Source organism: Uloborus diversus, chromosome 1 (genome assembly GCF_026930045.1).
Source record: "Uloborus diversus isolate 005 chromosome 1, Udiv.v.3.1, whole genome shotgun sequence".
Classification (NCBI taxonomy): domain Eukaryota; kingdom Metazoa; phylum Arthropoda; class Arachnida; order Araneae; family Uloboridae; genus Uloborus; species Uloborus diversus.
In genome coordinates, this window is record NC_072731.1 from 51,411,750 (window position 1) to 51,438,839 (window position 27,090).

Genomic DNA, 27,090 nt, shown 5'->3' on the forward strand with positions numbered 1-27,090 from the left:
CATATATAAATTATCATACATATCATAATTACATCTTAATGATTATAACACATGATTATGAGACTTTCACCGTAATTCTTTGGGACTTATTCCAGAGCATTTGGCTTATCAGTTTTTCAAAAGAACGAATTTCTCTTTCACAATTAATCATCATTTAATAAAAATGCTCATATTTTGTCAAGTGCTATTCATTTTTGCATTCTGATTGCAGGATATTACTTGTACTGTAGTTTGTCAAGTTATTTAAAATGGCATCACATTACATTGAATAAGAATTCCTAAAGCTAAAACTCTCCCTGAATCCAACAGGGGTGATTGTGACTCCATGAAAAAATACCTGAACTTTTTTTCCAAGAAGAAAAAGTGTTTTGATGGGCATACATGCGCACATTACGTATATGTACACATTATTTATATACATAATTATTTGTTGGGGCTAAAACTCGAAGTTTTAATTGGACTAAATACGTCCTTGTGCATGGAGGGAATTAAATTCTTTTAGTTTTTCTCATTTCTTAAAATTTTTCAAAAAATGTTTTTTTTTCTCCACTGCATCTGAATCCTTAACCATTAATTACATTCATTTACTAAAAGTGCCTAAAGGTTTTAGAATTAAATAAGTTTGGGGTAAAAGGGGCAGCATGTATTATGATTACTGTGCAATAGGGATTATGATTACTGTGCAATAGGGCTATGCAATATCCGAATTTTAATACCACGATATATCACTCTCCAAATATCGATATTTTCTATATATATAGGTCATTAAATTCAACATTTAATGAGGGGGGACTGCAAAGCCTATTACATAAGCATCTGCAACAGAGAAAAGCCATAGGCCATCTTGGTGAATAAATGTCTTAGCAATTTATTCTAATAATATAGCTACAGCAAAGATTTTCATGTGTTTGTGTCAGGGGGGGGGGGTCATGAGGCAGATTATAATATAGAAACTTTTCGAGAAATTAATTTAGAAGAATTTAAATCTTTTTATTAGTGGGTGGCAATTCTTGAGGGAAAAGGGGGCTTGGTAAAATTGAGGGGTGCCATCGCAGTGGGGGGGGGAGTGGAATGTGCACCCCTAGTTACATCATCTGCATATTAAGATATGCAACAGAGAAACGCTATTAGACATCTTCAAAAGAAAATATTAAGGGGAAAAATATCAAGTAACCCTCCTTCCTTTTCTTATCTAGCCTTTATTTCATCTCCCACCCCAGCTGTTCTTCAATAATTAGAGATTGCAAAACATGACGGTAGCTTACGCTTTATACCAAATGAAACGTCTTCAATTTGGGCTTTTGGCGTTTCATTAAACATCAACCTAAATTTTACAAAAGTAGTGGGTTTTTCTGAAAATATACGAGTTCCGGTATTTTCAAAGATGAAGATACCGGAAATCAAGATGAAAATACCGGAAATCTGGTAAAATACCGGAACACAATCACCCCTGATCCGAAAACCTTGCAGAGTTCCAGTTTTCCAGTTTTTAAAAAAATTATTTCCATCTTCATATGTATTCAATTTTTCAAGTATACAATATTTAAACTGAGTATCATAATCATGTGTTACAATTGAAATGTATTTAAAATATTAATTTTTATGTGATGATACCAAACTTCTTTTTTTTTTCTTCACTTTGTTGCTAGTCTTCTATTTGACATCGAGACAAAACATTGGTTGAAATAAATGGAGGTCTTAAACAGGTTCTTTAAGCCTCTTAATTTCAGGACATCTTCAAGTATTTTTCTAGATATTTAACAAAACCTGAAAAATTGAAATTGAGCAATTTCTATGCCCACTGCTCATGCAATGTACTTGTACATTGTAAATATTTATTTACAATGTACAAAATGAGCTTGTTCAAAATGAGCTTAAAATAAATATTACATTGTAAATATTTATTTTAAGCTCATTTTGAATTACTTGTGACTGGTTTTTAGTACTCTCATTTATTACCTCATAGTGTTGACAAAGTAGCAAAAGATATTAAAAATACATTTCAGCATGTAGCATTTTCTGTAAAATATACCTGATGAACTCATGATTTTCTTATTACAGTAATTTAAAGTAATAATAATGTAAAACAAAATTTTAACTCAAGAATTACTGCTAATTTGGGAATTAAAACGTTATTTTATATTCTTTTACAATATTAAAATGTTCATTGCTGAAATATATTTGAAAGCACTAAACACCTTGAACAATTCGCATGAATCATTTTTTTATGTTAATTCAATTTCAAAGGTTAGTTAGAAATGTTATTCAATGACATAGTTTTAGTGTAATCTTCTTTATGAAGCTTTGAGGGAAAGGGGGCGTATGTTTTACTAAGATAACGTCAAACCAAGTATCTTGAAAAATTCTCAAGTAATGGCAGAACCAGTCCTACTTTTTGGCCAAACTTTTGGAGCAATGAGCCAATTTGTTTCTGTGGTGACAACTTCTTTGTTTTGGATGGTGCTGTATGTAACTTTATTGCTATCTTCTTTAAGTGAAAAAATATTTAAAATAAACTAATAAGCTAAACTTAAATATTGCAAATTATTATCTGAACATTTAAGTAAATTTATGTCTATGTTTAAATTTTTTAATTAAATGAAGAATCCTTTATTTTTAAAAAATAGTTCTAAGTTAAGTGACGGGGCTCTTGTGAACAGTTTCCATATCCTCTACGTAGCATAAATATTAATGTAAGGTTATTATAAGTGTTAAAAATGGTGTAAAGCTTTGTAATTTATATTTTGCTACAGTCAGTTTGTAAATTTTTTGTTAATTTTTATTATATTATTATAAATTAATAATATAATAAAATTATTAATTAAAAATTTTTAAAACTGTTTTTCATTCTTTTGTTCCTAAATAGTTGGCCAACAATTTAATGTTATATAACATTTACAAGAAAAAAATAATAATGTTCTCCTTTAACTAAAAACTCTGAAGTGTAAAATTAATTTTAAACCTCATTATCATATTCTGTATGAAGCTTAAACGCACTACATAACAAGAATGAACTTAATGAAGTATTCTTTGTATTGTTTAGTCTTAAAAGTTTTTTTTTTCCTGTCAATCCTGTGATTAGAACGTGCTACAAAAATTGAAAATTTGATAATAAGCAGAGTTATATAATTTGGAGAATATGATTTTTATATATTTTTATTTTTATTGACACAGTTTCTGCACAATTTAAACTGATACAAACAACTGATAATTGGAGACCAACCCTTCAGTGCAATTGGTGTATACGTATACATTTTATATTATTTTATTAAAGAGCTTTTCCTTGAAATATGATGCTTGTCCTGTATTTTTCAATCGTGCTCATGTGTGCCCCAGGCTTGTTTACATGTGCCCTGGGCACATGTGAACAATTGAATACTTTTTTTTTTTTAAATTCCGTAAAGTAATAACAATATATATATTTTTTAAATCTGAAAAAATTCCAGGGCACCAAGAAAAGACTATTTAATCATGGAGACACTTTTGCTCTGAAAAATTTTATATGAAATGTCTCATTTTATTTAAATGTCTAAGTTTCTTCAATTTAAAAATGTTTTTAAATTAACTTTTTATGTCCTTTTTTTAGTGACTACTCCTTTATTCACTCAATGCGGAGCATCAAGAGCTTACATTGATCCTCATACCTATGAAGATCCAAACCAAGCTGTTCGAGAATTTACGAAAGAAATTGATGCTTCACATATTACTATTGAGTCTATTATTGGAGGAGGTAAGGTTGTTTATTGTTGTAACTTAAAATATATTTCAATACATGGCAGACCAGTATATGGTCTTGGCAAAGGTCTTACAAGTGCCCAAAGTTTTATCTCCAAGGACCAAGGACACCACAAACTTTAATGTTACTAGAGTCTGCTTAACTACAAAAAACTGCTTGGAATTCAATTTCAAAAGTTCAATGTTATTGAATCTGAACAACCCTTTTCAGTCCATCATATCCTTGGTGTAATGAAACAAAATTTGTTTCTTGTGGGAAAAATAATCCTATTGAACTAACTTTTTTGTGTACAGTGGGGTTGTAAAGAGGAATCATAGAAATCAAGCAATCATCATGCTTTGCTTTTTCCCATTTTGTTTTTATCTTAAAACTTAACCTGAGATGCAGGTAAAGTTAATTCATTTTTTAGTTTGTTGTGTGTGAGTGTGTGTGTGTGTGTGTGTGTGTGTGTGTGTGTGTGTGTTTTTTTCCAAAGAGTAATTTATTACCTGGGTGAGATTAATGAAAGGGAGAAGTGAGGACTACACAGAATATTTTTATAGCTATTAATTATTGAGAACAATTTCAAAAGCCTACTGCAGAACTGCTAATGAAATACAAATAAATTTTTATAAAACTGTAATATGATATTTAATTTTTGTGTGAAAATACAGTAAATTTTTAAAGTACACTTAACTCTCTCAAAAAGTATGGGACCAATGGTTTTGTGGTTTTCAGAATTTTGCAGATTTCAGGTTACTGTCTTGTTTAAATATATTAAAATTACTTTTCAAAATTATTGCCAATGTTTTTGGAAAAACCGTTACTTATGTATTTGAGAAAAAAGATGTGAAAATAAAGTTCTGTACTTTAAACAAGCCTATTTTTTATGTATATTAATGTAGGCACTTTATTTTAACAATTTTTTTGAGAATTTATTCTTGTTTTTTTTTTTTTCTGTTTAGTTAATAACTCAGGTTATCACTCTCTCTATATAGTTTCAACCATTCAATTTCATAAATATAATTACTTTTATGATCATATTAAAATTAAATGGCAAGAGAAGATTTTAAAAGGGTATAATCATAAAAGGTTTTTCAAAAACTGTGAAGCAGTAAAACCTGTCAAATGCTCAAATCAAAGCATTGTATGAAAATACCTATGATTGAGTTTGAATTTACATCAAACTTGTACAAATCAAACGTTGAAATTCTATTTAAAATAAAAGGTGGAATATAAACATTCCTAGCTGTTGCCATTTTAAATTTGTAGTCAGTGCTTAACTGCTAATCCCATTGTTAACATCTGAAATCCAATGCAGAATTTAGAAAGTTTCGTATTTCAGGTCAGCAGATTATATTGTATAACAGACAGAGTTGATTGTATTTGGTAAACAACACATTCTTCATTGATATAACCAGGTGCATGAATCTATAAATGAATACTGTTCTTCTAGTTTCTGAAACCTATATCTTTATTTTTTATATTAAGTTTAATTACACTCATATACATGGGAAAATTGCGTTAGATATAATTTTGGGCATGTGTTCATTTGTGCTCTTTTCACTATATTGCTCGCATAAAAAGTTAATTTGAATGAGTTTTCGAGTGAGATTTTTATTTATTACTATGTACTTTGTTTTCAGTTACATTAATCTTAAATTTCTCTCTAGGCCTTAAAAGTGCACATGAATATGTTTTTATGTCTAAATAAGTCACTTAGTTTTGAAGCATTGTTAGTTTCAATTTTTGAATTGGAATGAGAGAAAAATAATAATAATAAAAAATGTATAACCTCTAACTATTAACTTTTAAATTCTATAGTTTTTTATATCATGAAGTAACTAATTAAAACCTAAATTCTAATTCATTGCAATAGTCTGTCAAATATGGTTGAACTTCATTTCTCTGGCTGAACATGGGCGATATGACAAATATAAAATATTATGCTCCAAAAATAAATAAATAAAAAGTTGACAATGTGCAAATAAATTTACCTTAATTGTGAAAACTTTATACTTAGCTTGTGCTACATTAACTCTCCTGTAATAGTAAATCTGAAGTTTATACAAAAATTGAATTTATTTGTTTTGAAGAAAATAGTAGCGATAACAAAATATTACATCTTGTTCCCTATAGGAAAAGAAGAGAATAATTTTTCTCATTACATTAGAACTTCTCCTATTAGCTCTGATAAATAATGTTTAATTCTCAAGTCCGTAAAAAGAAAAAAAAGCATAGTATAAGTGTACAATATATTTTTTCTTTATTTGTTGTATTTAGTGTGCACAAACACTACTTTTTCTTGTGCAATGTAACATTTCTAATAATTATTTATTGCAGTACTTAATAATGAAAGAAAAAAAACTGCTTCATATCTTTATACCTTTGTCTCTTGAAACAATTAATCTATTTTTACATTAACAGGTGAATTTGGAGACGTATGCAAAGGGCGTTTGAAAATCCAAGGTCAGACTGAAGTCACAGTAGCAATAAAAACATTAAAGCCAAGCTCTTCAGATAAAGCTAGAATGGATTTCTTAACTGAAGCAAGCATTATGGGTCAATTTGATCATCCTAATGTCATATACCTTCAAGGGGTTGTGACTAAAAGTAACCCAGTTATGATTATAACAGAATATATGGAAAATGGATCTTTGGACACATTTTTAAGGGTAAGATCAGTCAGTATTTAAAACTATAGTGTTTTTAAACTGTTTTTCTTTGCCTTTTTCTCCTTTTTGCTATTTTGGCCATGTTTATGAGTGAAGTTATGTATATTCATAAGTAATGTATATTTGTAATCTTCTGCAAAAGAGCAATCATTACATACAGTCGTTTCTCCCCGCTTTGACTTTTACGACTTCACTCCATTACCTTTCCTCTCCCCCTTCAAATATAGTCTTTCATTAGCCTTTTTTTATGCACTTGTAATTAACTCTTTCTTTCAAAGAGTTACAAATCTGAATTTTAAGGAAAGTAAGATCTGGGAGGAGAGAGGTTTATAAAATCGCTGAAACAAGTGTAGGCAATCACTAACAACTGGTTTCAACAGCTAAACACTAACTAGGAAACATATGTACTGTATTATTGTTGCACTGGGGGATCAATACAATGTTGAATAGTGTGTTCAACTAGTTGCTTTTCAAGCAGTAAGTAATACCTTCAATAAAGATAGAATGTAGCGGGAGAGATACTGTCACTAATTTTTACTTTTTTCATCATTGAACAAGTTTCGCTATTTTCATAGTTTAGTAGTAGTAATAGTGCGTAAGAACTGTTTGTATGTATTTAATTTATTACCCGATAATAACAATGTGATATTTATTACGTCGAATATGCCTCTGTTTCTCATCTTTTGCACACTATATTGAGTATTACAAGTAACAGGAACTAAAAGGTGTTATTTCATGCCTAGAAGGCTCTTAATTATGCTAAAATACGTACTTAGAAGATCGTATGTAAGTTTTATACGCCCTAAATTGTAAATTATTCACTTCATAAATAAAGAACCCTATTTTGAGGATGTTAAAATACACAGAAGAGCCTGGTACATATTAACCACAATAAACAAGGGCTGACTGTAATACATATTTTCTCACAATATTCTGGCACTAACCTTCCTTTTTCTCTAGGCAAATGATGGGAAATTTCAAGTAATTCAGCTTGTTGGAATGTTAAGAGGTATAGCAGCTGGAATGCAATATCTAGCAGAAATGAATTATGTTCATAGAGTAAGTATTACTCCATTTAAGGATATATATATATATATATATATATATATATATATATAGGAATAACACTATTAATATATGATTTTAATTTTACAGCAGTATAAATTTAAGGGCATTTTTTAAATTTAAATTTTATTTGTTTATTAACTATTATTGTTCTTAAATTTGTAGGACCTTGCTGCTCGAAATGTTTTAGTGAATGGTAATTTAATCTGCAAAATAGCTGATTTTGGTTTGTCTAGAGAGATTGAAAGTGCAACAGAAGGTGCTTACACAACTAGGGTAAGAATTTCATTCAACCCATTGAAGTTCTTAATGACTGAAATGTGAAACATTTATAAAATCTTGTAAAACATTTTTTTTAATGCTAGTAGAGCCTATTTAAATTGCTACAAGTTATATAAACATCAGTTTGTTTTTCCTCCAATCATGAATTTATAAAAATGTCTCTTTTCTCATACGTGTGATATTTCAAAACACCTTTAAAATAACTGTCAAAAACTTGCATTTGTTGTTAACTGCCTAAAAGTTAGCAGTATAAATTTAAGGGCATTTTTTAAATTTAAATTTTATTTGTTTATTAACTATTATTGTTCTCAAATTTGTAGGACCTTACTGCTCGAAATGTTTTAGTGAATGATAATTTAATTTGCAAAATTTTAAGATCTGAAAAGATTTTAAGTGTGAACCATGTTTATGTGACTCTATGGCCATCACATGTCTTATACTGCATACTGCCAAAGTTTAAATTTGTGTTTCACAATTTTTTTCATTAACTATAGCAAATGTAGTTTATAGATCAATGCCATTTTGGATAATTCTAATACCTGCCGCCCCTCTTACCAATTTCTTGCCAGGGAAGGCTTTTTTACTCCTCTTCTCTCACTCAAAAATAGTTATTTTTACATCTGTCTGCTTTTTAATTGCTAAAAGACAATCTTTTGCTAAAAGAAATAGTCGTTCCTTTTCTTTTTAAAAAATTATTATACGCATTCTGAAACAAATTATATTTCCACTTTTCTTTTTAAATTATTCTGTTGTTTATATCTACTTGTTGTATATTTAAAAAAATAACATTATTAGAACACTAACTATGGGATAAAATTTTTTACTTTACGGAAATGTTGAAAATTACAAGTGTTTATTCACACATTTTGCTAAGTGTGAAATGATGAAACATTTAATCAAAGCTTTATTCTTATATTCCCAACAACTTGAAATTTTGGAGGTAGCTAATTTTCAGTTAAAGTTTCTGCCAAGGGCATATCCAGGAGGGGAGGAGATAGAGGGATTGTCTTCCTACCTCGGGAAAGTTTCCTTTTTTGACCACAAAGCCCTAAAGCAGAATACTTTGTGATGTTCTGCAACATGAAATAATTTGATCAAAATTGTTCTGCTAGTACTTCTAGCATTGTACACATAGAAACATTATAAAATTAGTTGACCATGAAAACTATAAAATCTCCAAAACTTTGAACGGGCTGTAAAATCTTAACTGTGTGAGATTCTCCAAATACATTGAAAAAGCAAACATGTAAAGTTTGCTTAAAATGCTAGTCTTTAATTTTACATAGTATGAATGAACAATTAAAATAATGTTAATAGTAAATAAATGAACTACTAAAGTAAAAAAATAAATGAATCGAGTTACGGCAGCATATAATTAAATACCTCAAAACTTTTCTCAGAATGCAAAGGGATGGAGAGCTCAAGCAAAATGTGCAATTTTTGGCGAGACACGTGTTTCAATGTTAGCATGCTTCCGAAACGTACGTTTTTGGCAGAAATTGTGGTGGATGAAGATCGATTGGGGGAAAAATAAGGAAAAGGGAACCAAAATTGCAAGAAAAATGAGAATCTTTAAAGATTTATAAAAAATATAGGATCGCTCTGAGGTCTGAAAAAGTGAAACAAGGAGGAAAACTTTACAAAACAAGCCTAAAAAGCTAAAATACTAGAAAAGTCTAATCCTGTATGGCGATTAAGGGTGCAGGCAGCCACCGATGATTTTCTGCAAAAATCTGTAGAATTGCTATAAATATCTTAATGTTGTACAAATTTTGCAGATTTCTTTGAGTTTAAAATAAATCTAAAGTTTCTGCAAATGATGTAAAATATTCCGACATTTAGCACGAGCTTTCCACCAAATAAACGTAATGTGCGAGAATTTCAGATTTTCTTCTAATTTTAAGAAATCTGCAGAACTATATCATTAGTTAGAAGATATTTGAAAATCTGCAATTTTTGCAGAGATCCTACAGATTATTTTTCTAGAATTTCTGCAGAAAATTTGTGTGAGTTTTTCTCTCTCATTTCAACAGAGTTGTTCTGCAGCTCAGGCATCTGTTCCACGATGTACGTACGTTGCAAATTTAGTAGTATTCTGCTTTAGGGCTACAGAGTAGGACTAAAACTAATTAGATCTCTTTAAAAAAAATTCTGGATACACCAATTAATTCTTCATAAAACAAACATTTCTGCACCTTTTTTTACTTTTAAATTTTATTATAGTTCCTCAAAATATTTATTTTTAAAAGAAAAACCAGTTACCAAAAAATTTTAGTAAAAAAGAATTATAACACACACACACACAAGAAATGTCATCAATTATAATTGGTTTAAGTTTGCTACACTTTCTGCATATCTGTAATGGATGTTTCAAAGTTAAATAGATGTATATAAGGTACTCTTTGTTTTTAGGGTGGTAAAATACCAGTTAGGTGGACTGCACCAGAAGCAATTGCTTATAGAAAATTTACTTCTGCCAGTGATGTGTGGAGTTTCGGTATTGTGTTTTGGGAGGTGATGTCCTATGGAGAACGACCATACTGGAATTGGTCGAACCAAGATGTCATAAAAAGTATAGAAAAAGGATACAGACTTCCTGCCCCTATGGTAAGAAAAGTCAGATTCTGATTGGTAGGAGTTTTGTGTTTGACACAGGGGGTTAACGATTTAAATCATTTAATTTTAGGCACGGACAATGTCTTCTTTTTTAATGATCTGTTCTGCACAGGATTGTTCATTGCTTTTACTCGTTCATTCAAAAAAGTTATTTCAATTTTAAAAAGTTCATTTTAAAATTATTGAATATCACTTATCTAAAATAAAAGTTAACAAGCATAGTGAAGCAGATGTTCCCCCACTGCAATGTTCTAAACTGTTCACCTTTTGAATGAACAAATGAATGAAGTGTAGCTATAGCACTAGTAGTACATCAGTACAATATTCGAAATTTTGAACAGTTCACTGTGAAAAAGTCTGGTCATTCTTTTTTAGGATATTTTACTGTTCATTTTGAGGGCTCAATCTTTTAGAGCCACTCACTCATGAATGATATATCCCTGATTGGTTTAAATCAGTAACTTAATAATGATTTTAATTAAAAAAAATATTTCAAAAATCATTTGTTTAAATCATTTTTTAGCTACAACCTTTAAAATCCTCTTCAAAATAATGAATTTCACTAGTTCTGCCATTTTTGTAGTCAGTCAACCTTATGTTATTGATTTTGTCCCTGCCGTTTATCCTCGCTTGACTATTTTTACCTACTCAAATCCTCTCACCTTCCACAACCTGAAAATTCAAATTTTTACTCAGTTACTTAAAATAATCCCTACTAATATGCATTTTCACTGTATTCAGGAAGAAAACATTGATAAAAAATTTTAGGCACTGTGCTAAAAGGTGGGTAGGTATAAATGAAAGTCCTGCCAAATAAGAAATGTTGCTATAGTGTGGGCACATTTAAATGACAAAAAAAGGGAAACTCAAAATTAATGTTGCGTCAACCATGAATGCTCGTAAACAATTTAAGGTGTGTACATTTAAATTATATGTATATAAAAAAAGAAAAGTATTCATCAAATGAAAAAGTCGATGTTTTTAATTCTTTTTTATAGTAAGTATAAATACAAACTGAATTTATAGATTCTTATATATTTTTTAAGAAATTGAGCAAATTAAATTGGGTAGCTGTCTGATTTTAAGATTTTTAGTCATTTGATTTGTGTCTCAAGTAACGCAACCCCAAGTTGTTTATTTTCCCCTATTTTTCTGTATTTATAGTGTATTATTCGCTATGCCATCTATCTGTTAATATGTTGAATCATATGCAGTTGTGTTGAATTGGTTTTACCTTATGTTATGAAAGTTTCTTTAGTGAAATTATACTTGAAAATTGATAATTCTGTAGTTTTAGTAATGTAGTACTTAGTAGTATGTTAATAGTGATTTCTCAAACCGGGGGGGGGGGGGCTTCAACTGCCCCCTTTGGGGCCCCCCCTAAATAACGGGCATCAGTCCTAGGCTGTTTCAGAAAAAATCTGTCTAAGGATGCATTCTACTTAAGACTATTTATAGTGGTCTCTTGAAAGTTAAATAGAAAATCAACTGTATGTTTTTAAAGCAAATGCTAAGAATTTAGAAAGTTTTATGCAGTGAAAGATGACTTCCCGATCATCAATTTCTGATATGGAGGATATCTTATTAATTGCTACGTAATAACTTTTTAATAAAACATGCTCTAAGGTATGATATAGAATTGGTTTCATAATCAAATCTGGTGAGGATAGGCCTACTCCATAAGATATTCTGTAAAAATAATTTACTAAATAAAAACTGCAGTGGGCTGAAAATATTAAATTTCATGAAGTTATAGATGATATTTTAAATTAACTTAATTTTCAGTGTTACTTTAAAGTAATTTAGTGAGACTCAGCCTTTTCACAGTAATGTCTTCCTGCAGTTCTTTTAATCTTGGAAACTAGAAGCAAATAAACTAATTATGAGAAACTACTACACATTTGAGACAAAGCAAAAATGTATTGTTTTACTATATTAAAGGATGAAGAAAGTCACGCAAGAGTAAAAATTAAATATGATATAAGAATATGTTTTTTAGAACTAAATTTTGGCTCAAAAACATGACATTATGTTTTAACAAAATCATGACCACTAATTTGAAAAATTACAAGTTTGTCAATTACATACGTATTAAAAAAGAAAAAAGTTGATCGTAAGTTTTTTCTACTGTTCTCTACTTCAGTGAACTTTTATTTAGTTTTTAAGGAACTTTTATTAACTCATTCCAAAATTTGTGATTGTGATTACAAAGTTGAGTATAAATTAAATCTTTTGAAGAAAAATGAACCTTACTTAATTAACATGAATGTAATTAAAAATTATATGTATACTAATAATATATAGCTAAAGAGTTTGTTTGTTTGAATGCGCTAATCTCAGGAACTACTGGTTTAAAGTGAAAAATTCTTTTTGTGTTGAACAGTCCATTTATTGAGGAAGGCTACAGGTTATATGACATCACGATATGACTATTAGGAGTGGAGAAGCAGTAAAATATATTATGAAAACGGGAAAATTTATATCATAATATAAAATGCTTGGAACGCCAAATAGACGTAGCCACAGTGGCTTGACCTGAAAGCGCGGGTTTCATGATCCAGTGGGTGTAGGTTCGAGTCAGCCATGCGTCAACTCTTAGAGGTTCATTAAAATCGAGCTGAATCTTACCTGATTTTCAAGGAAATCCTAAACGATGCTAAAAATGATTTGTAAAAAAAATACATGTCATTGTTTTTATTTTCTTATTAATTAATTAGCTATTAATATAAAGCTAAAGTGCTTGTTTGAATGCGCTAATCTCAGGGACTACTGGTTTGAATTGAAAAATTCTTTTTGTGTTGAATAGTCCATTTATTGAGGAAGGCTATAGGCTATATAAAATGGTGCTTTGACTAATAGGAGTGGAGCAGCAACAAGAAATGTAATGAAAACAGGAAAATTTACATCTTTATATAAAATGCTTGGAACACCAAATATACGTATATTTTTGAGGTAGACCGTGCAACGCCGGAAAATGCAGCTAGTCCTGTATATATCTATGTATATAGTTATTTTTTTTGTTTTACTGTATATATCTATACATATGTGTCTGTGTGAGACTTAGAACTATTTATTGAATTCTATTTTCAATATCGTAGGATTGCCCGGAAGCATTGCATCAACTTATGTTGGACTGTTGGCAGAAAGAACGTGCTCACAGGCCTACTTTTGCTGTCATTGTCAAAACATTAGATAAATTAATGAGATGCCCTGAGAGCTTGAAAAAAATTGCACAAAATAGGTATTTAGTTTATTTCAGATTCTTACTGATAATATTTTTTCATCATTACTCTGCTGATATTAGAAGTAGTGTTTCCATTGTCAGTCAATTCAAGATGTTTTGTGCAAAAATATTCTTTGAATGAATTTTATGTGCATTTTGTAAGCAATTTTACATAATTCATAAATTTTTTTTTGGTCATCATGTACTATGACATTTTTTAACCTGAAAAATGTTTTTAGAATTTTGTTTCGTTTGAAATTAATTTGCTCCGAAAATAGCTGGAATGTAAAATTAATGTTTCAAAAACATAAGGTTTTGAGAAAGTTTTTATTTTAAATGCAGTTGTAGCCAGTAAGGGGGGGAGTAGGGGGATATTAAGTTTTGTTAAAAACAAGAGAAAATGGAGTTTTAATGAAATTAATTTTTCAATTACACAGGAAAAACTTTTATATTTAGTACTTGGACATCTAATTTCTATCTAGCTGCTGTTCTCTATTTAATGAAATATCTTTCCTAAACAATTGTTGGGATTTGATACTCCCCCTCCCTAAACTCAAGCAATTTAGTGAAGCATTTTATAACCCTTTACAACTACCAACTTTGCTCTCCAAGTAATTGATTAACAAAATGTTGAGGTTTACCTGTTTGCTCACTATTTTTGATATTCATTTTAAAGAAAATAATTTGTATTTTGTTCCTCATTTGGAATTTCAGTATTAAATGCGATTCCAGGGGCTAAAACGGAGTCATTTCATGTTTTGGAAACTGTTGAATTGAGATAGGGAGCATCAAATCGAAATTTTGGCGAAGAATTAAAAAACAAGTTAAATAATTTCGCTTTTTTTTCTTTTCTTTTCTTTTTCCGTCAGTTTTCAGAGTTATTGTAGAAAACATAAAACAAAGAAGGAGTGTTACTAATATTGCAAATTGCGTTCTGAACACACATGAGCTTTGTATAATTTTCTCTTGTCCTTCATGATTATTCAAAATGAGTGCTCCCACTATTTTTGACTTTCATTCAGAGAGGGAATTTTATGTTCATCTTCTTGCTCTTTCTCTCATTCTTCTTGTATGGGATTCAGAGTCTCAAATTATTTCAATTTGAGATCATGGCACTTGCACCATTAGTTGGATATTCTTCAAACTCTGAAATGAAAATAAATTTTTATTAGTCTTAATTCACCATGCATTGATATAATTCAGAAGTCCACTTTTTGTCTCCAAAACATTTTTCATTTTCAAAACTGCTACAAATTTATGCAGTTATGGAGTTTTAAAAACTATGAATCTGGAATGTTTTAACAATACAAGCGAAGAAATTTTTACAACCAATGGAGATATTTTGTGTAGGGAAAACTTAAATATGGAATGCATTAAATCTAGGCCTGAACATTGAGATTATATTATTATATGAGAACCTAACTTCAACATTAGTCTGTAAAAGCAAATAATGGAAGCACTAAAATAATACTGATTTTGAAAATTAGGGATTTTCTTTTTTGATAAACTTTTGTGATTAATCAGGGGTGATTGTGTTCCGGTATGTTACCGGATTTCCGGTATTTTCATCTTAAATTCCAGTATCTTCATCTTCGAAAATACCGGAAATTCTATATTTTCAGAAAAACTCACTTTTGTAAAATTTAGGGCGATGTTTAATGAAACGCCAAAAGTCCAAATTGAAGACGTTTTGTTTGGTATAAAGCGTAAGCTATGGTCATGTTTTGTAAACTCTATGGTAAGTATGGAAGAACAGCTGGGGTGGGGGATGGAATAAAGGCTAGATAAGAACATTTTCCCTTCTTTTGCTTTTTTTTCTGCAAAAGAAATGGTATTTTTCACACGTGCTTCAAGGTCAAACTGGGAAGGGGTGAAAGCAGTGGCTAGTTTTATTTTCTTTTGGGGAAGGTAGGAAGAGAAAAGTGGGACTCCTGTCTTTGTTCTTTATTGCAGTTGGAGGAATTTATCGTATGCAAATATTTTCTTTATTTTATATTCTGGTTTATGATCTTTATCTGCGTGCATTCTGTTGTTATTGAACTAATTCTAATTATACTTTATCGTTATTAATATGTAGTTAACTCTTACTTTTCACTTTGCTACTGTTTTTGTTTGATAAATTTTTTCATTTGAACTTTGCATGTTCTCATTTAAAAAATGAGGTATCTGGATAGATCTGAAGATATTGGCTCCATCGATGCAAGAAATAAGAACAAGTTTAATTGGGAATGGTTAAACAGAGGGGATTCCTACAATGAAAAGATGGAAATATAATGTAAAAAATTGATAGGGCTGGATTTTGTTTTTGTGTTTCTTGCAACAAGCCCTTTACATATGCTAATGATGGTGTGAAGGCATTATTGCAATATTCTTCTACAAATACTCATAAAAGAAACTGGGAATCATTAAAAAATGCTGGTGTATTAGGCTTTAATGTATTAGTAAATGAACGTAATTAAGGATTCAGATACGAAGGAGAAAATAAAACATTCTTTGAGAAATTTTAAGAAATGAGAAAAATTAAAAGAATTTAATTCCCACCATGCACATGGACGTATTAAGTCCAATTAAAAATTCGAGTTTTAGCCCCATATATGTTAGTTATGTATATAAATTATTTATATACATAATATAATGTATACATACACGTAATGTGTATATATATATATATATATATGCCCATCAAAACTATTTTTCTACTTGGAAAAAAAAGTTCAGGTATTTTTTTATGGAGTCACAATCACCCCTGGATTAATGTTCTTATGATTTTTCCAGGCATCAAAATCCTTTGGATCCAAATGCTCCAGACATGACCCAGTTCAAGACTGTTGACGAGTGGTTGGCTGGAATCAAAATGAATCGCTATCAAGAAAACTTTCAGCAAGCTGGCATCACAAGTATGGATGCAGTGACCAGAATCACATTAAAGGACCTAACCACGCTAGGAGTCACCTTGGTCGGTCATCAAAAGAAAATCATCAACAGCATTCAGACGATGCGAGCTCAGCTAAATGCAAATATGTCTGAAGGATTTCTAGTATAGCAGAGCTCAAAGTTAGCTGGATTCAATCCATAGAAACTGTACAGCTGGTTTTTAATGCTCAGCACCGTGACTCCTTTCTCCAGCAGATGCCATTGCAACCGATAAGAGATTCTTCCAAACTGAAATGTTCGGTCGGTGCAAAGCAATGAGCCTTGAGAAAGTCGGTGCTGTCGGCCCATTGCTGGCCCTTTTGCTCACTGATGGCAACTGTTCCTCCTGGGTTATTCCAGGCCAGTCAAAGAGAAAGTGTGTTTCTGCTGTAAATAATGACATATCAGACGAAGGACAAAGATCCACACGACCATATCATGCCACTTCCATAAACAGGCGAGATGAGTGGAAGGAACAGCCGCATATCATTCCAGTGAAATTGAGCAAGACTATAGGTGTACTTAAGTTCGAACTGCAGCTGTGTATGTCTGTCACTGTACTGCTCGTGTATTTTTTTCCTTTATTCAACTGTGATCTGCAAAACATTGTAAATATGCAACAGGGTGTTTGTGTAAATGTGCATATGTTATTTTCTTCTCATTCTTTTTTTTTTCTGGAAACATGGTGCTTAAGTATCATTTGCAACATTAGATGTGTCCAGCTTCTTTCAGTCCATATTGTTGACCAATCCTTGCCTAACCGATCATTTTGTTGTTGAGCAATATCTTTTTGATGCAGCTGCTGAATATATTTCTGTGATGCATGTGCTTCAAGAGCAATATTGATGTAATTCTTTATGGTAGAGTAAAAACATGTTTTGTGTATATCTACAGAATAGTCAAGTAGTCAGAATTTTTTAAGTGTAATTTTTTGATAGCATTAGTCACTTAATTTATAAATGCAAAGTTTCTCACCATGGCAATACTAAGTGTGCAAAGTGACATTAGATGTCTATACATTTCTGACATAGTTAAATCAACAAAATTTCAGGTGAAGGATATACATGCTAATTTTTGCAGAGACAAAAGTAATTTTACTCATAAAACTATATTTCTTTATGCACATTGAGCAACATTAAGGCTATGCAAGTCTTATGAAAAACAATCAGAAGTTATTATATTTAAATGGTGCTGCATATTCACTTGCAATTTTTGTGCATTAAAAACATACTTTGACTACAACTAGTACAAATTTGTCTAGTACCAGAAAATTGAAATATTTTTAGCAATCTCGAATTACAGAACTGTTTCCAAACTCAAATTTAAAAAAAAAATTCGATTTGTATAAAAAAAATTATTATTAAATAAAATAACAAATATTGGGATTTTCAAAAATATAATCAATTATTAATGCTGTGTCAAAATTCTTTTGTCATTTGTTTAAACTGTGCAAAAAATTTGACTGAAAAATTATAAATTTTCTTTTAACAAAATGAAGTTTTTGTGTTCATTAAAACTTATTATTTTTATCGCTATTTTTCCAAAAATAAATATAAGTTTTTAATTATTTCTGCATTAAAAAACAAAAAATATTGTGTTTAGTATTTCTATATTTTATTGTGCCAAAAATGTCATTTGTTTCATTTTAATTTATTTCATTTTTGTTAGGGTCATTAAATGTACAACAAAGCATATTTTAACCATTTTGTTCAAATTTACTAAACAATGTATCATATACATTATTTTAACTTTTGATTATAAATGAATTATTACTTTTAATTTCAATGATGCACTAAAAACTTTTTTAATGTTAGAAAGAATTCAGCAAGATTACATAGGAGAAAAAGTCTGTAGAAGACTATTCTGTAAATTATTTTATATTCATTCATATTTCGTAGTTTTAAAATCTACAATTTTTTTCAACAAGGACACAATGTCACTTGTGTAAAGTAAGGAGCAATGTTGCAATGTATAGATAATGCAACTGTAGCTTCTGACGTAATTCAAATGTAAAAAAACAAAATTTGGAAGTGTTGGTGTACTAGAATTTTGTTTTTAGGACTTAAATTTTTAATTTATTTACTTATTGCCAAACAGGGCAAAAGTAGATATTGCAAATGATATTTGTTTGAACACAGGTACAGTGTAAAATTGGAAAATGCAAAATATTCCTGCCTGTTATGCAAAGGGTTATGTATTTTGAGCAGACAAGAAACATAAATTTAAACTTAAAAACATTATAAAGCTCAATCTAAAAGCAAAACATTTTAAAGATAATTATTTAAATTTTTGGTTTTCACACGTCTATGCAAAAGTGTTAAAAACCTGTGGTTTTTCAATGTGTACATATTTCTGTAAACACTTTCAAGCACTTGTTACAAGATATATTGCAATACAGACACACTTTATTCACTCTACTTTTCTGTAATCAAAATATTTGTGGAACTGTTCTAGTTATGAAATAGCAATTTATAAAACAACCTCACAGTTTTTGTCTCTGTATTACATACTGTCTTTACCTTTTTTTTTCTTTAATATTCTCTTTTTCTGACCTTAATTTTCTGTGATTTAGATCAGTTAATTGTTATTTTTCAAGAAAGGATTCCCACTGAGATTTTCTAAATTTTAAAAGTTAGCACATTTAATATGGATATTTATTTTAATTTATGATCATGTTGTCAATTTCAAGAAAGTTTTAATTTTCAGAAGAATGTTTTCCAAATTATTATTGGACGCTACAGCCATATAAAAATTTTTGTCAAAAATTAAGGTTTGTAAATTACTAAATGCTTATGTACGCATTATTATTTTTAAAATGTATTTCTTAGATTACTTTTTCACTTACAACTGTGTTCAGTATCATAGAAATTAACTAATTATGTACTTTATCTCTTTGATGATTCAAAATTGCTTTAAAACATTTTTCTGTAGGTTAATGTCGAATAATTATTTTTTCTTTCATGTAAAAATTGAAAATGCAGCAATGATTTTGGAAAAATAATGGTTGAAATATTTCTGCCATAATATTGCACTAACTAAAAATACCAATAAAATTTATATAATGTTTAAAAGAGTTACCATGTAAGGGTTAGATAAGATGCAACATTTTAAAATTAAAAACAACCCTCTCCCCCCCCCCCCTCCTAGGGAAAAACAATTTTGGGTTTGTCTCTGTATATAAATTAATATTTCATTCTAAGTAACTTTTTTTTTGTTCTTGACATTTTGAGAATATTTTATTGCATTTGTTTCACCATTTTGTACATAATAGTAGAATTATTACTTTCTCTCTAAAAAAAATAATAATTAAATTTATTAAAAGCTCTACAATTACGTTTTTTATTTTTTTATTTTATAGGGATTGTAAAAAAGGAAAATATTTGATGATATGAATTTTAATCAATAAAAAATAACTGCTGTATCATAAGCAACTATAAATCTTTTGAAAATAGTACAGATTGTTAATTCAACATAAAATTGCAGTGGGAATCATACAATGCATAGATATTATTTTTAAACAATTGAAATAATTTTGGCAAGCCTTTATTACTTATTGTATCTGCATTTCGGAAAAATATTGTTCCAAAAGCATTATCTACGTTGGTTGTTAAATGCGCAATCCATTTCCATTTGTGCAAATGAGACATTTTACACATATATTTGCACTTTTTTTTTTCTTTTTTTTTTTTGCAGAATTTTAAACTTTGGCTTCTAACTGTGATATATTCGAACTTAAGATGCCATTATGCATCATAATATGAAGTATCAATTTTCTATAAAAAAAAATTTGTACTTAAAAAATAATGATTCGTATGTGTTGCAAGGATGACCATACAGCCACTCCCGCAACATGTACATTAATTTTTAAATAAAAGAAAACATTTTGCATAATCGTTCCTTATATTCGAATATATCACAATTGGAAGCCAAAGTTTAAAACTCTGCGAATAAAGTGCAAATAAATGTGTACAAATGTCGCATTCGCACGAATGTTTTGAGCATAAAATAAGATTCAAAATTGTTTGAAATTTCACTCTGCCCACCAAAAAATGAAAGTTTATAATCATGTTTCACTTTTTGCATGTAGGAATGTTTTACTAGAAATAATTTTGTGAATATTTGTTCTTATAAAACATGAAGAGTCAGCAATGTTACATAAGGATTGTGGAGACCATTGTGATATAGGATTTTCTGTCATATTCTTTATTTCTTTTTCAAACTTTATATCATCTGTGTGCTAGATTATGCACTTTATTTTTCTCATATTTTGAGATTTCCTTTGATGACTTTAAATAAATGTTGAGATGAGTTATATTAATTTAAAATGTGTTTAATGAATAGCATGCAAAACAAAACTATGCCTGACTTTCAATAAAGCAATAAATTGTTGATCAGTGCTTTGATAGTAAAAAAAAAAGAGTTTTATATTGTTCCCAGCATGACTCAATAAATTACTTTATCTATAACAAATTTTACCAAAAAGAATTAAATGATAGCCATTGCCTAAATATATTAAAGGGAAAGTTCATATTTTTATACTGCAAACTTTGCCTATGAATAAACTAATGTGCTTTTTATGCTCAGAATTATTTACGCATCTTTCTTTACAAAGCAAGTAATATGCAAATCTGCCTTTAGAAGTCAACAAGTGATTGTCTGTTTTGACTTCAGTATATATGCAAATATCTTATAAACTGATTATTTTAATTTCATATTTTATATTATTGATGATGATGAACAGTAGGGTCATCTTTAATGATGGACACATCTATATTGTTTAACATTGTTGAATGTAATATGAATTTTTTTTTAAAAAAGAAAAAAACCTCAGTGTAATAAGTTTTAAGCTTAATCAATTGCTAAATTCTCTGAAAAAAATTAATTATAAAAATAAACAGGGTTCTATACAACATATTGAAGACTAAACTTACTATTAACAAAAGAATATTTATTGGACCTGAAATAAAAAGGGGTTCTGGGGATATTTCTATGATTTAGGATACTTCTAAATTTTCAAGTATTTATTTAATCGGCCAATTTGATGTTTGTTAGTGAAATGCTTAATGCATTGTCAAATGTATGTGATAATGTCGTGAATTTGACAGATTTTGTGAATGTTAGTCTTTTGTTTTGTCTTGAGTGTACTTACAAATTTCACTTTCGGGCCAGATGTTTGTTTGTCTTGGTCACAAGTTTTGAACTCTAACAAAAGTTGGCTTCAACTTAGTAGGAAATAAACAAACATAGGTAGTGAACTTGGCAGAAAGTAATTTTACTTTTCTTCTAAAAGCAATAAACGAAAATTTTTGTTTCTTTAATTTTCAGTCTGTTTTTTTACTTATATTGTACAAGGGATGTATTTATTTGATGGATGAAGTTATAGATTAGTGTTTAACTAGAGTTTATATTGACTGAAAATTCTTGATTTTTTTTTTGAGAAAGCATTAAAAGTCCTTCATAATCCTTGAATTAATCCTCGAGTCCCTTCAAAATCCTCAAAGTTTGCCTTAAAAGTTTTTTTTTTTTTTATCTGTCATGGTTTTTTAATAAAAATAAGTAGAACAAATCTAAAATGCAGCGGTTTTTGTTGTATTAATATTTATTATTCCTTGTAATCAGTCACCCCTCCCCCCTTTATTTAAATACAAAGCTGATTTTTGTGGAAGTATCAATGTTACACGTAGGGCGCGTTTATAAAGGAAAGGCAATGACAAGAATCAAAAAGGGAAAGAAGGAAAAACATATGGCTTTCCACTTGCTAAGGAGTTGGTGAAAAATTTCCCTGCATAGGAATTTTTTTATTATTATTATTATCAAACCTGCAATAAGCTGGCTTTAGAATCAATGTAAATGGCCTCTTCTATAACCATTATAAAAATTTATGAGGGGAAAAGACTTGTTATTTAAATGCAGTTACACAATTCAAGAAAAAATAAATCCAAATAATAATTTATCAATTGGTTGAACGTGAATACATAATATCTTCATCAAAATCATATCTTGATAGCTTATTTTTTGTGCCAAAGTGCTGTGAACTTCATGATTTCAAAACTTGTGCCCATGTTTTGAAAAAAAAAATCATGAAAAATGTTACCGAAAGCTCATGTTTATACAAAGCTCTATTTTCTCTGTAATATATCGTTTGAATAGAATTTTTTCTATTATATCTCGTTACTCCATTGAAACACGGATGCAATTTACTCACCATTTCACTTTCACTAGCTTATATATAAGTTACTTCCACACAAAAGAAACGAATATGCAACTTTTTAGTAACAGAAAACTATGTGCAAATGCAAGGCTTGGCAAAGAAGGCTTACGTGTGTATGTGTGTTATTGTATATTTGTTTATATACATGTGCATTTGTCCTGAAACGAAAAATGCAACTTATTTATTTCTGGGAAGCCACTGGACACTTCCCAACCATTGTTTATTGTAAAATAGATCTGTACAAACTTTTGTAAAAAATTTGAAACAAAAAGAACTGCCTACTGAGATGCATATGACGTGTGTCTCACGTAATGGGAGAATCAATGACCTTGCTGACCGTAGTAGGCTGACTAGTCATAGCACTTCACCACTCAACTTGTGTTTCCACGGGCCACTGAGCTCCGTTACTGTAGCTCGGACACTGCTTTTCGTTTCCTACGTTTTCCAAGAATAGCTTACTGTAACTCAATAGTTCTGTACATGCATTTTTGGGTTAATGGTACATTATTCATTATTATAGTGTAATGAGCACAGACTGGAGCCAACTACTTGCTAAACAAGGTCTTTGAAGCAGTAATAAAGATTAATTTTTAAAAAATAAGAATGTCTTTATAATTATTTTGTGACTGTCTACCTCAAAAAGAACTGTTGTATTAAGTGGCGCATGTTCAGCAATCAAGCTTAAATAAAAGGGGGGAAAATATCAAATATTCTGTCAACGTGTAGAAAATAGCAATTTTTATGACTCGAAGTTTAAATTGGTTTGGATTTTTTGAAAGTTCAAAAATTTAGTCATTGTTATTGATTGGCATAAACATTCCGTTTAATGCATTTTCTGGAGAAATTCCCCTAAAAAAGGGGGCTGGGGGTTGCTATTTTGTCGGCTTTTTCCCAACAAGTCCAGGCCAGTGGAAGAAATTGGACAAAAATCCACTAATTTTTTTTACGTTTGATACATAACAATTATTATGATGATGTAATAGAATTACTATATAATTTGATTACATTATTTTATCAAAAAGGAAATTCTTTCAAATTATTCGTTTAGTAGAAACATAATGATTGTATTTTAATCATAATCAAATAAGGGGGAGGAGGATGTTATACTTTTGTGCAACAATTTTTGGGAAATTATTTACTGTAAAAGTAATTAAATTTAACAAAATGAAAAGGCTGTTGAACATAATTTGCATTATTATTTTGTTATTACTTTAAAAAGAAGGAGTTACTTTCATCATGCTAAAAATGTTTGAAAATAAATAAGTAAAATAATGACAAATCGATTCAAAAACAATGTGTTAATAATTAGTTAGCAGTCAAAGATAACACCAGGTTTGGAAGGTAAATTTAAGGAGTATTATAAACAACACCTTATATTTAAATAATAATAACTACATCAAAGCATTGATAATATAAGCTAAACGTTCTCCCTCTCGGAATCCCTAAGTAGCAATTCACTGTCAACAACTTTAAATAGTTCTCTGCGAATTAAGCTGACAACTTTTAAATTTCAGCTTAGCTGGTCAAAAAATTTTCTGTTCAGCACTTGTCACTTGCCACCTTGTTTTTTCGCGAAGTAAATTGCAATCGCATACATTTAGTAAAAAGGTAAACATTTATATTGCACTTAATTTTAACTTTCAACACTTTTAATGAGCTGTTTGATTTGAAAATTATACATTTATAGAAATAGATTGTATTACCATAAATAGTTTCACTTTAAGTACAATTAGATAATTGACCGAAAGAGAAAATATAGTGATCAAAAACTTGAACCAAAAAAAAGCTCAACTTTAAGTTTATATTGATATCATAAAACCAATTTCTTAGTTCACATTTCAAACATACTTCTCACGTTTTTTTGTATTTAAAACAGATTATAAACAGATTACTTGTAGAAATTAAAATTCTGATCAAAATGAGTATCTACAATAGAACAACTTGAAATTAACCTATCAGTATTTTTGCGCTTCCTTTTAAGAACTAAAATGAGTTCTGTATGAAGATAGGAAGGATCCTTTTTCATTTCTTTATTACATTGTAATGAAATAAATTGTTTTCAGAAACATCTAGTATGTCAACTTTATGAATACGTACCTATGTACTAAAAAAAAGTAGGTAAGAAAGCACCGCCATGTGTTTTAGTGTTGCGGCGTTCTATTCCAGGGGGTCTCGGGGAAAGCCGGTGGGAGTGGGAGAGGTACGTTCTGGCTTGAAGCCCTTGATTAGTGATTTGAACCTAACTTTTAAATTAAGTTGTGCGCTTAGCATTTAAAAAAAATATGTATTGTAGATACTCATTTTGTTCAGAATTTTAATTTCTACAAGTAATTTGTTTATATGTATGGCCATTGGAGGAGTTATTTTTGAGATATTGTTATATTAATGAAGAAACAGGTGTTTTTTGTCACTAATTTGGCCATAACGGCTTAAGTTCACATAATTGAAAGGGGGGAAACTTAGTATGGTCATTCCAGACCCTTACGGCACCCCCCCCCCCCCCGAGACAGACGCGCATCCTTATATATTTCTGTAGCCTGTTTTTTGTTCCTACGCGAGATCTTCCTTAATTCTTGATTGATTTCTTTGATTTACATCTCATTTTAAAGCATATCGTGCAGACTAATGATGAAAAATAGACCCACGGTCTAAAAATTGCTTTCTCTGCCAAAAAAAAAAAAAAAACCTGTTTTTTAAAGCACCGGACTGAGGTTTTCGGTTAAATTTATAAGCTTAACTTGCGCTGTGACCGACAGAGCTGAATTGCTTGATCGGCGGAGCATTCGAATGGTAACCAGAAGAACGAGTGTTCGGGCCCGGCCCGAATGATCTGCGTCGAACAATTAGACAAATATCACGCATTACATGAATACATAAAAACAATAATACAAATGAGGTAATGAAATTACGGAGATGGATACGCTCCTTGTTGTTACGAAAACTTGATGCAACATGTAGCTATATCGATACTTAATTGTATTTTTTTTTTTTTTTTTAAGCTTTGGCTCCGGTCAGAAAGCTAAAGCACAATGTAAGCGAAAATAAAAGTATCAGGTTTAAGATTTCAGACTACAATGGAATAGTTTTTTGTTCAGAAAAAGAAATAAATCGTATACTGAAATGTAGATTCTTCTAACGACGGTATTTGATCCTTTGTACAAATAAAAAAAATTTTTATCACAAATTGAAATTATGCTTTTTATTTAGTTAAACTATGAATATTTATTAGAATACGAAGTAAAACATTAAAATTACCAACAACTTGATGAGTAAAAATTTTTTTTTTCTTCTTCTTCTTTCGGCCAAAAACAGATAGTCACATTTTTACTACATTCGAAAAACTACGCTTAAAAAACGAACTTAGTTCAACTGATTTTGTATTTTAATCGTTCGGTTAAATGATGAACACGTGCTGCCATCTAAGCCATAACGGTTCAAGCAACCTGCGATAACAAATTATGCAAATTTTCAAAAATACAAACACTTCTCTTCAATATCTTATCTTATATATTATTTCTGTGGATTATTTTTCTGTCGGTATGCGAGATCTTATTTCTTAAAGAAATTCCCCCCTCATTTTAAATCTTATTACGGTCTTCAGCAACGATGTGTAAAACATTTTTTTTTTTACTTTCTTCTTCTGCGAGAATATTATTGTGTTCTTGAATTAATTTTGCACCTCTTTCTGCAGCATCATTCACAAAAATTGTTTTGTCAAGTTTTGTAACAGGTATTACAAAATATTTATCAGCTTCTAGCGTAATTTGAGTCATAGTTCTTTTAACCGTGGTTGGAATAATATCATCAAATAAGGAAAGAGCCGTAGTTTCGCGAGCCAAATTTAAGCAATGGTTTGAAAATTTTTTGAAAGTAACTTTATTGATTTCTGGATCAATATTCTGATTCCGATCAGTTGAAGCATGAATAGAAAATTCGGATAGGGAGCTTTAACAGCTTCTGGGGAGAGAAAGTAGGTTCAAACGTATACTCGAGCACAAGAAAAATACATAATGGTCTTGAAGAGTTTCTCTCCCTTTTAGATAATTGAAAATGACCCTAAAGTAGTTAAATCTTGAGTACAAAAAGAGGTTGACATCCATCTAGCATGACTTTACAGTTCCAGGCTTACGAAATGATATCCTATATTGTCCGTTTTTCACTAGTTGAGACTTGGCCACGCCCCTAACACGTGGTATCGGAAGATTCTAAATGCGTCTTTTGGGGATGAGGCTTCAGACCAACACTGAGAAAGGTTGCAATTGGCCATCGTTATCGCGCTGTAAGAAGACAAGTGTTCTATAATTTTCTAAGAAATTACCTCCCACCTTCTTTCCCGAAAAAAAAGGTGTGCTACTAAGACATTTGTTCGACTTAAAAGTATTTTAAGATT

General features: G+C 29.9%; 1 protein-coding gene across 1 annotated transcript in view; it reads left to right on the forward strand.

Moving 5' to 3' along the window:
• LOC129229578 (ephrin type-B receptor 1-B-like) overlaps positions 1–17,281 on the forward strand; it is a 140,672-nt gene extending 123,391 nt beyond the window's left edge. The window contains exons 10-16 of the mRNA XM_054863918.1: positions 3,587–3,730; positions 6,143–6,390; positions 7,351–7,449; positions 7,621–7,731; positions 10,150–10,344; positions 13,452–13,594; positions 16,352–17,281. Of these exons, the coding sequence (XP_054719893.1) occupies positions 3,587–3,730; positions 6,143–6,390; positions 7,351–7,449; positions 7,621–7,731; positions 10,150–10,344; positions 13,452–13,594; positions 16,352–16,619 (1,208 nt within the window). The 3' untranslated portion in view covers positions 16,620–17,281. The remainder of the gene's footprint in view (positions 1–3,586; positions 3,731–6,142; positions 6,391–7,350; positions 7,450–7,620; positions 7,732–10,149; positions 10,345–13,451; positions 13,595–16,351) is intronic.
• Positions 17,282–27,090: the final 9,809 nt, after the last annotated feature.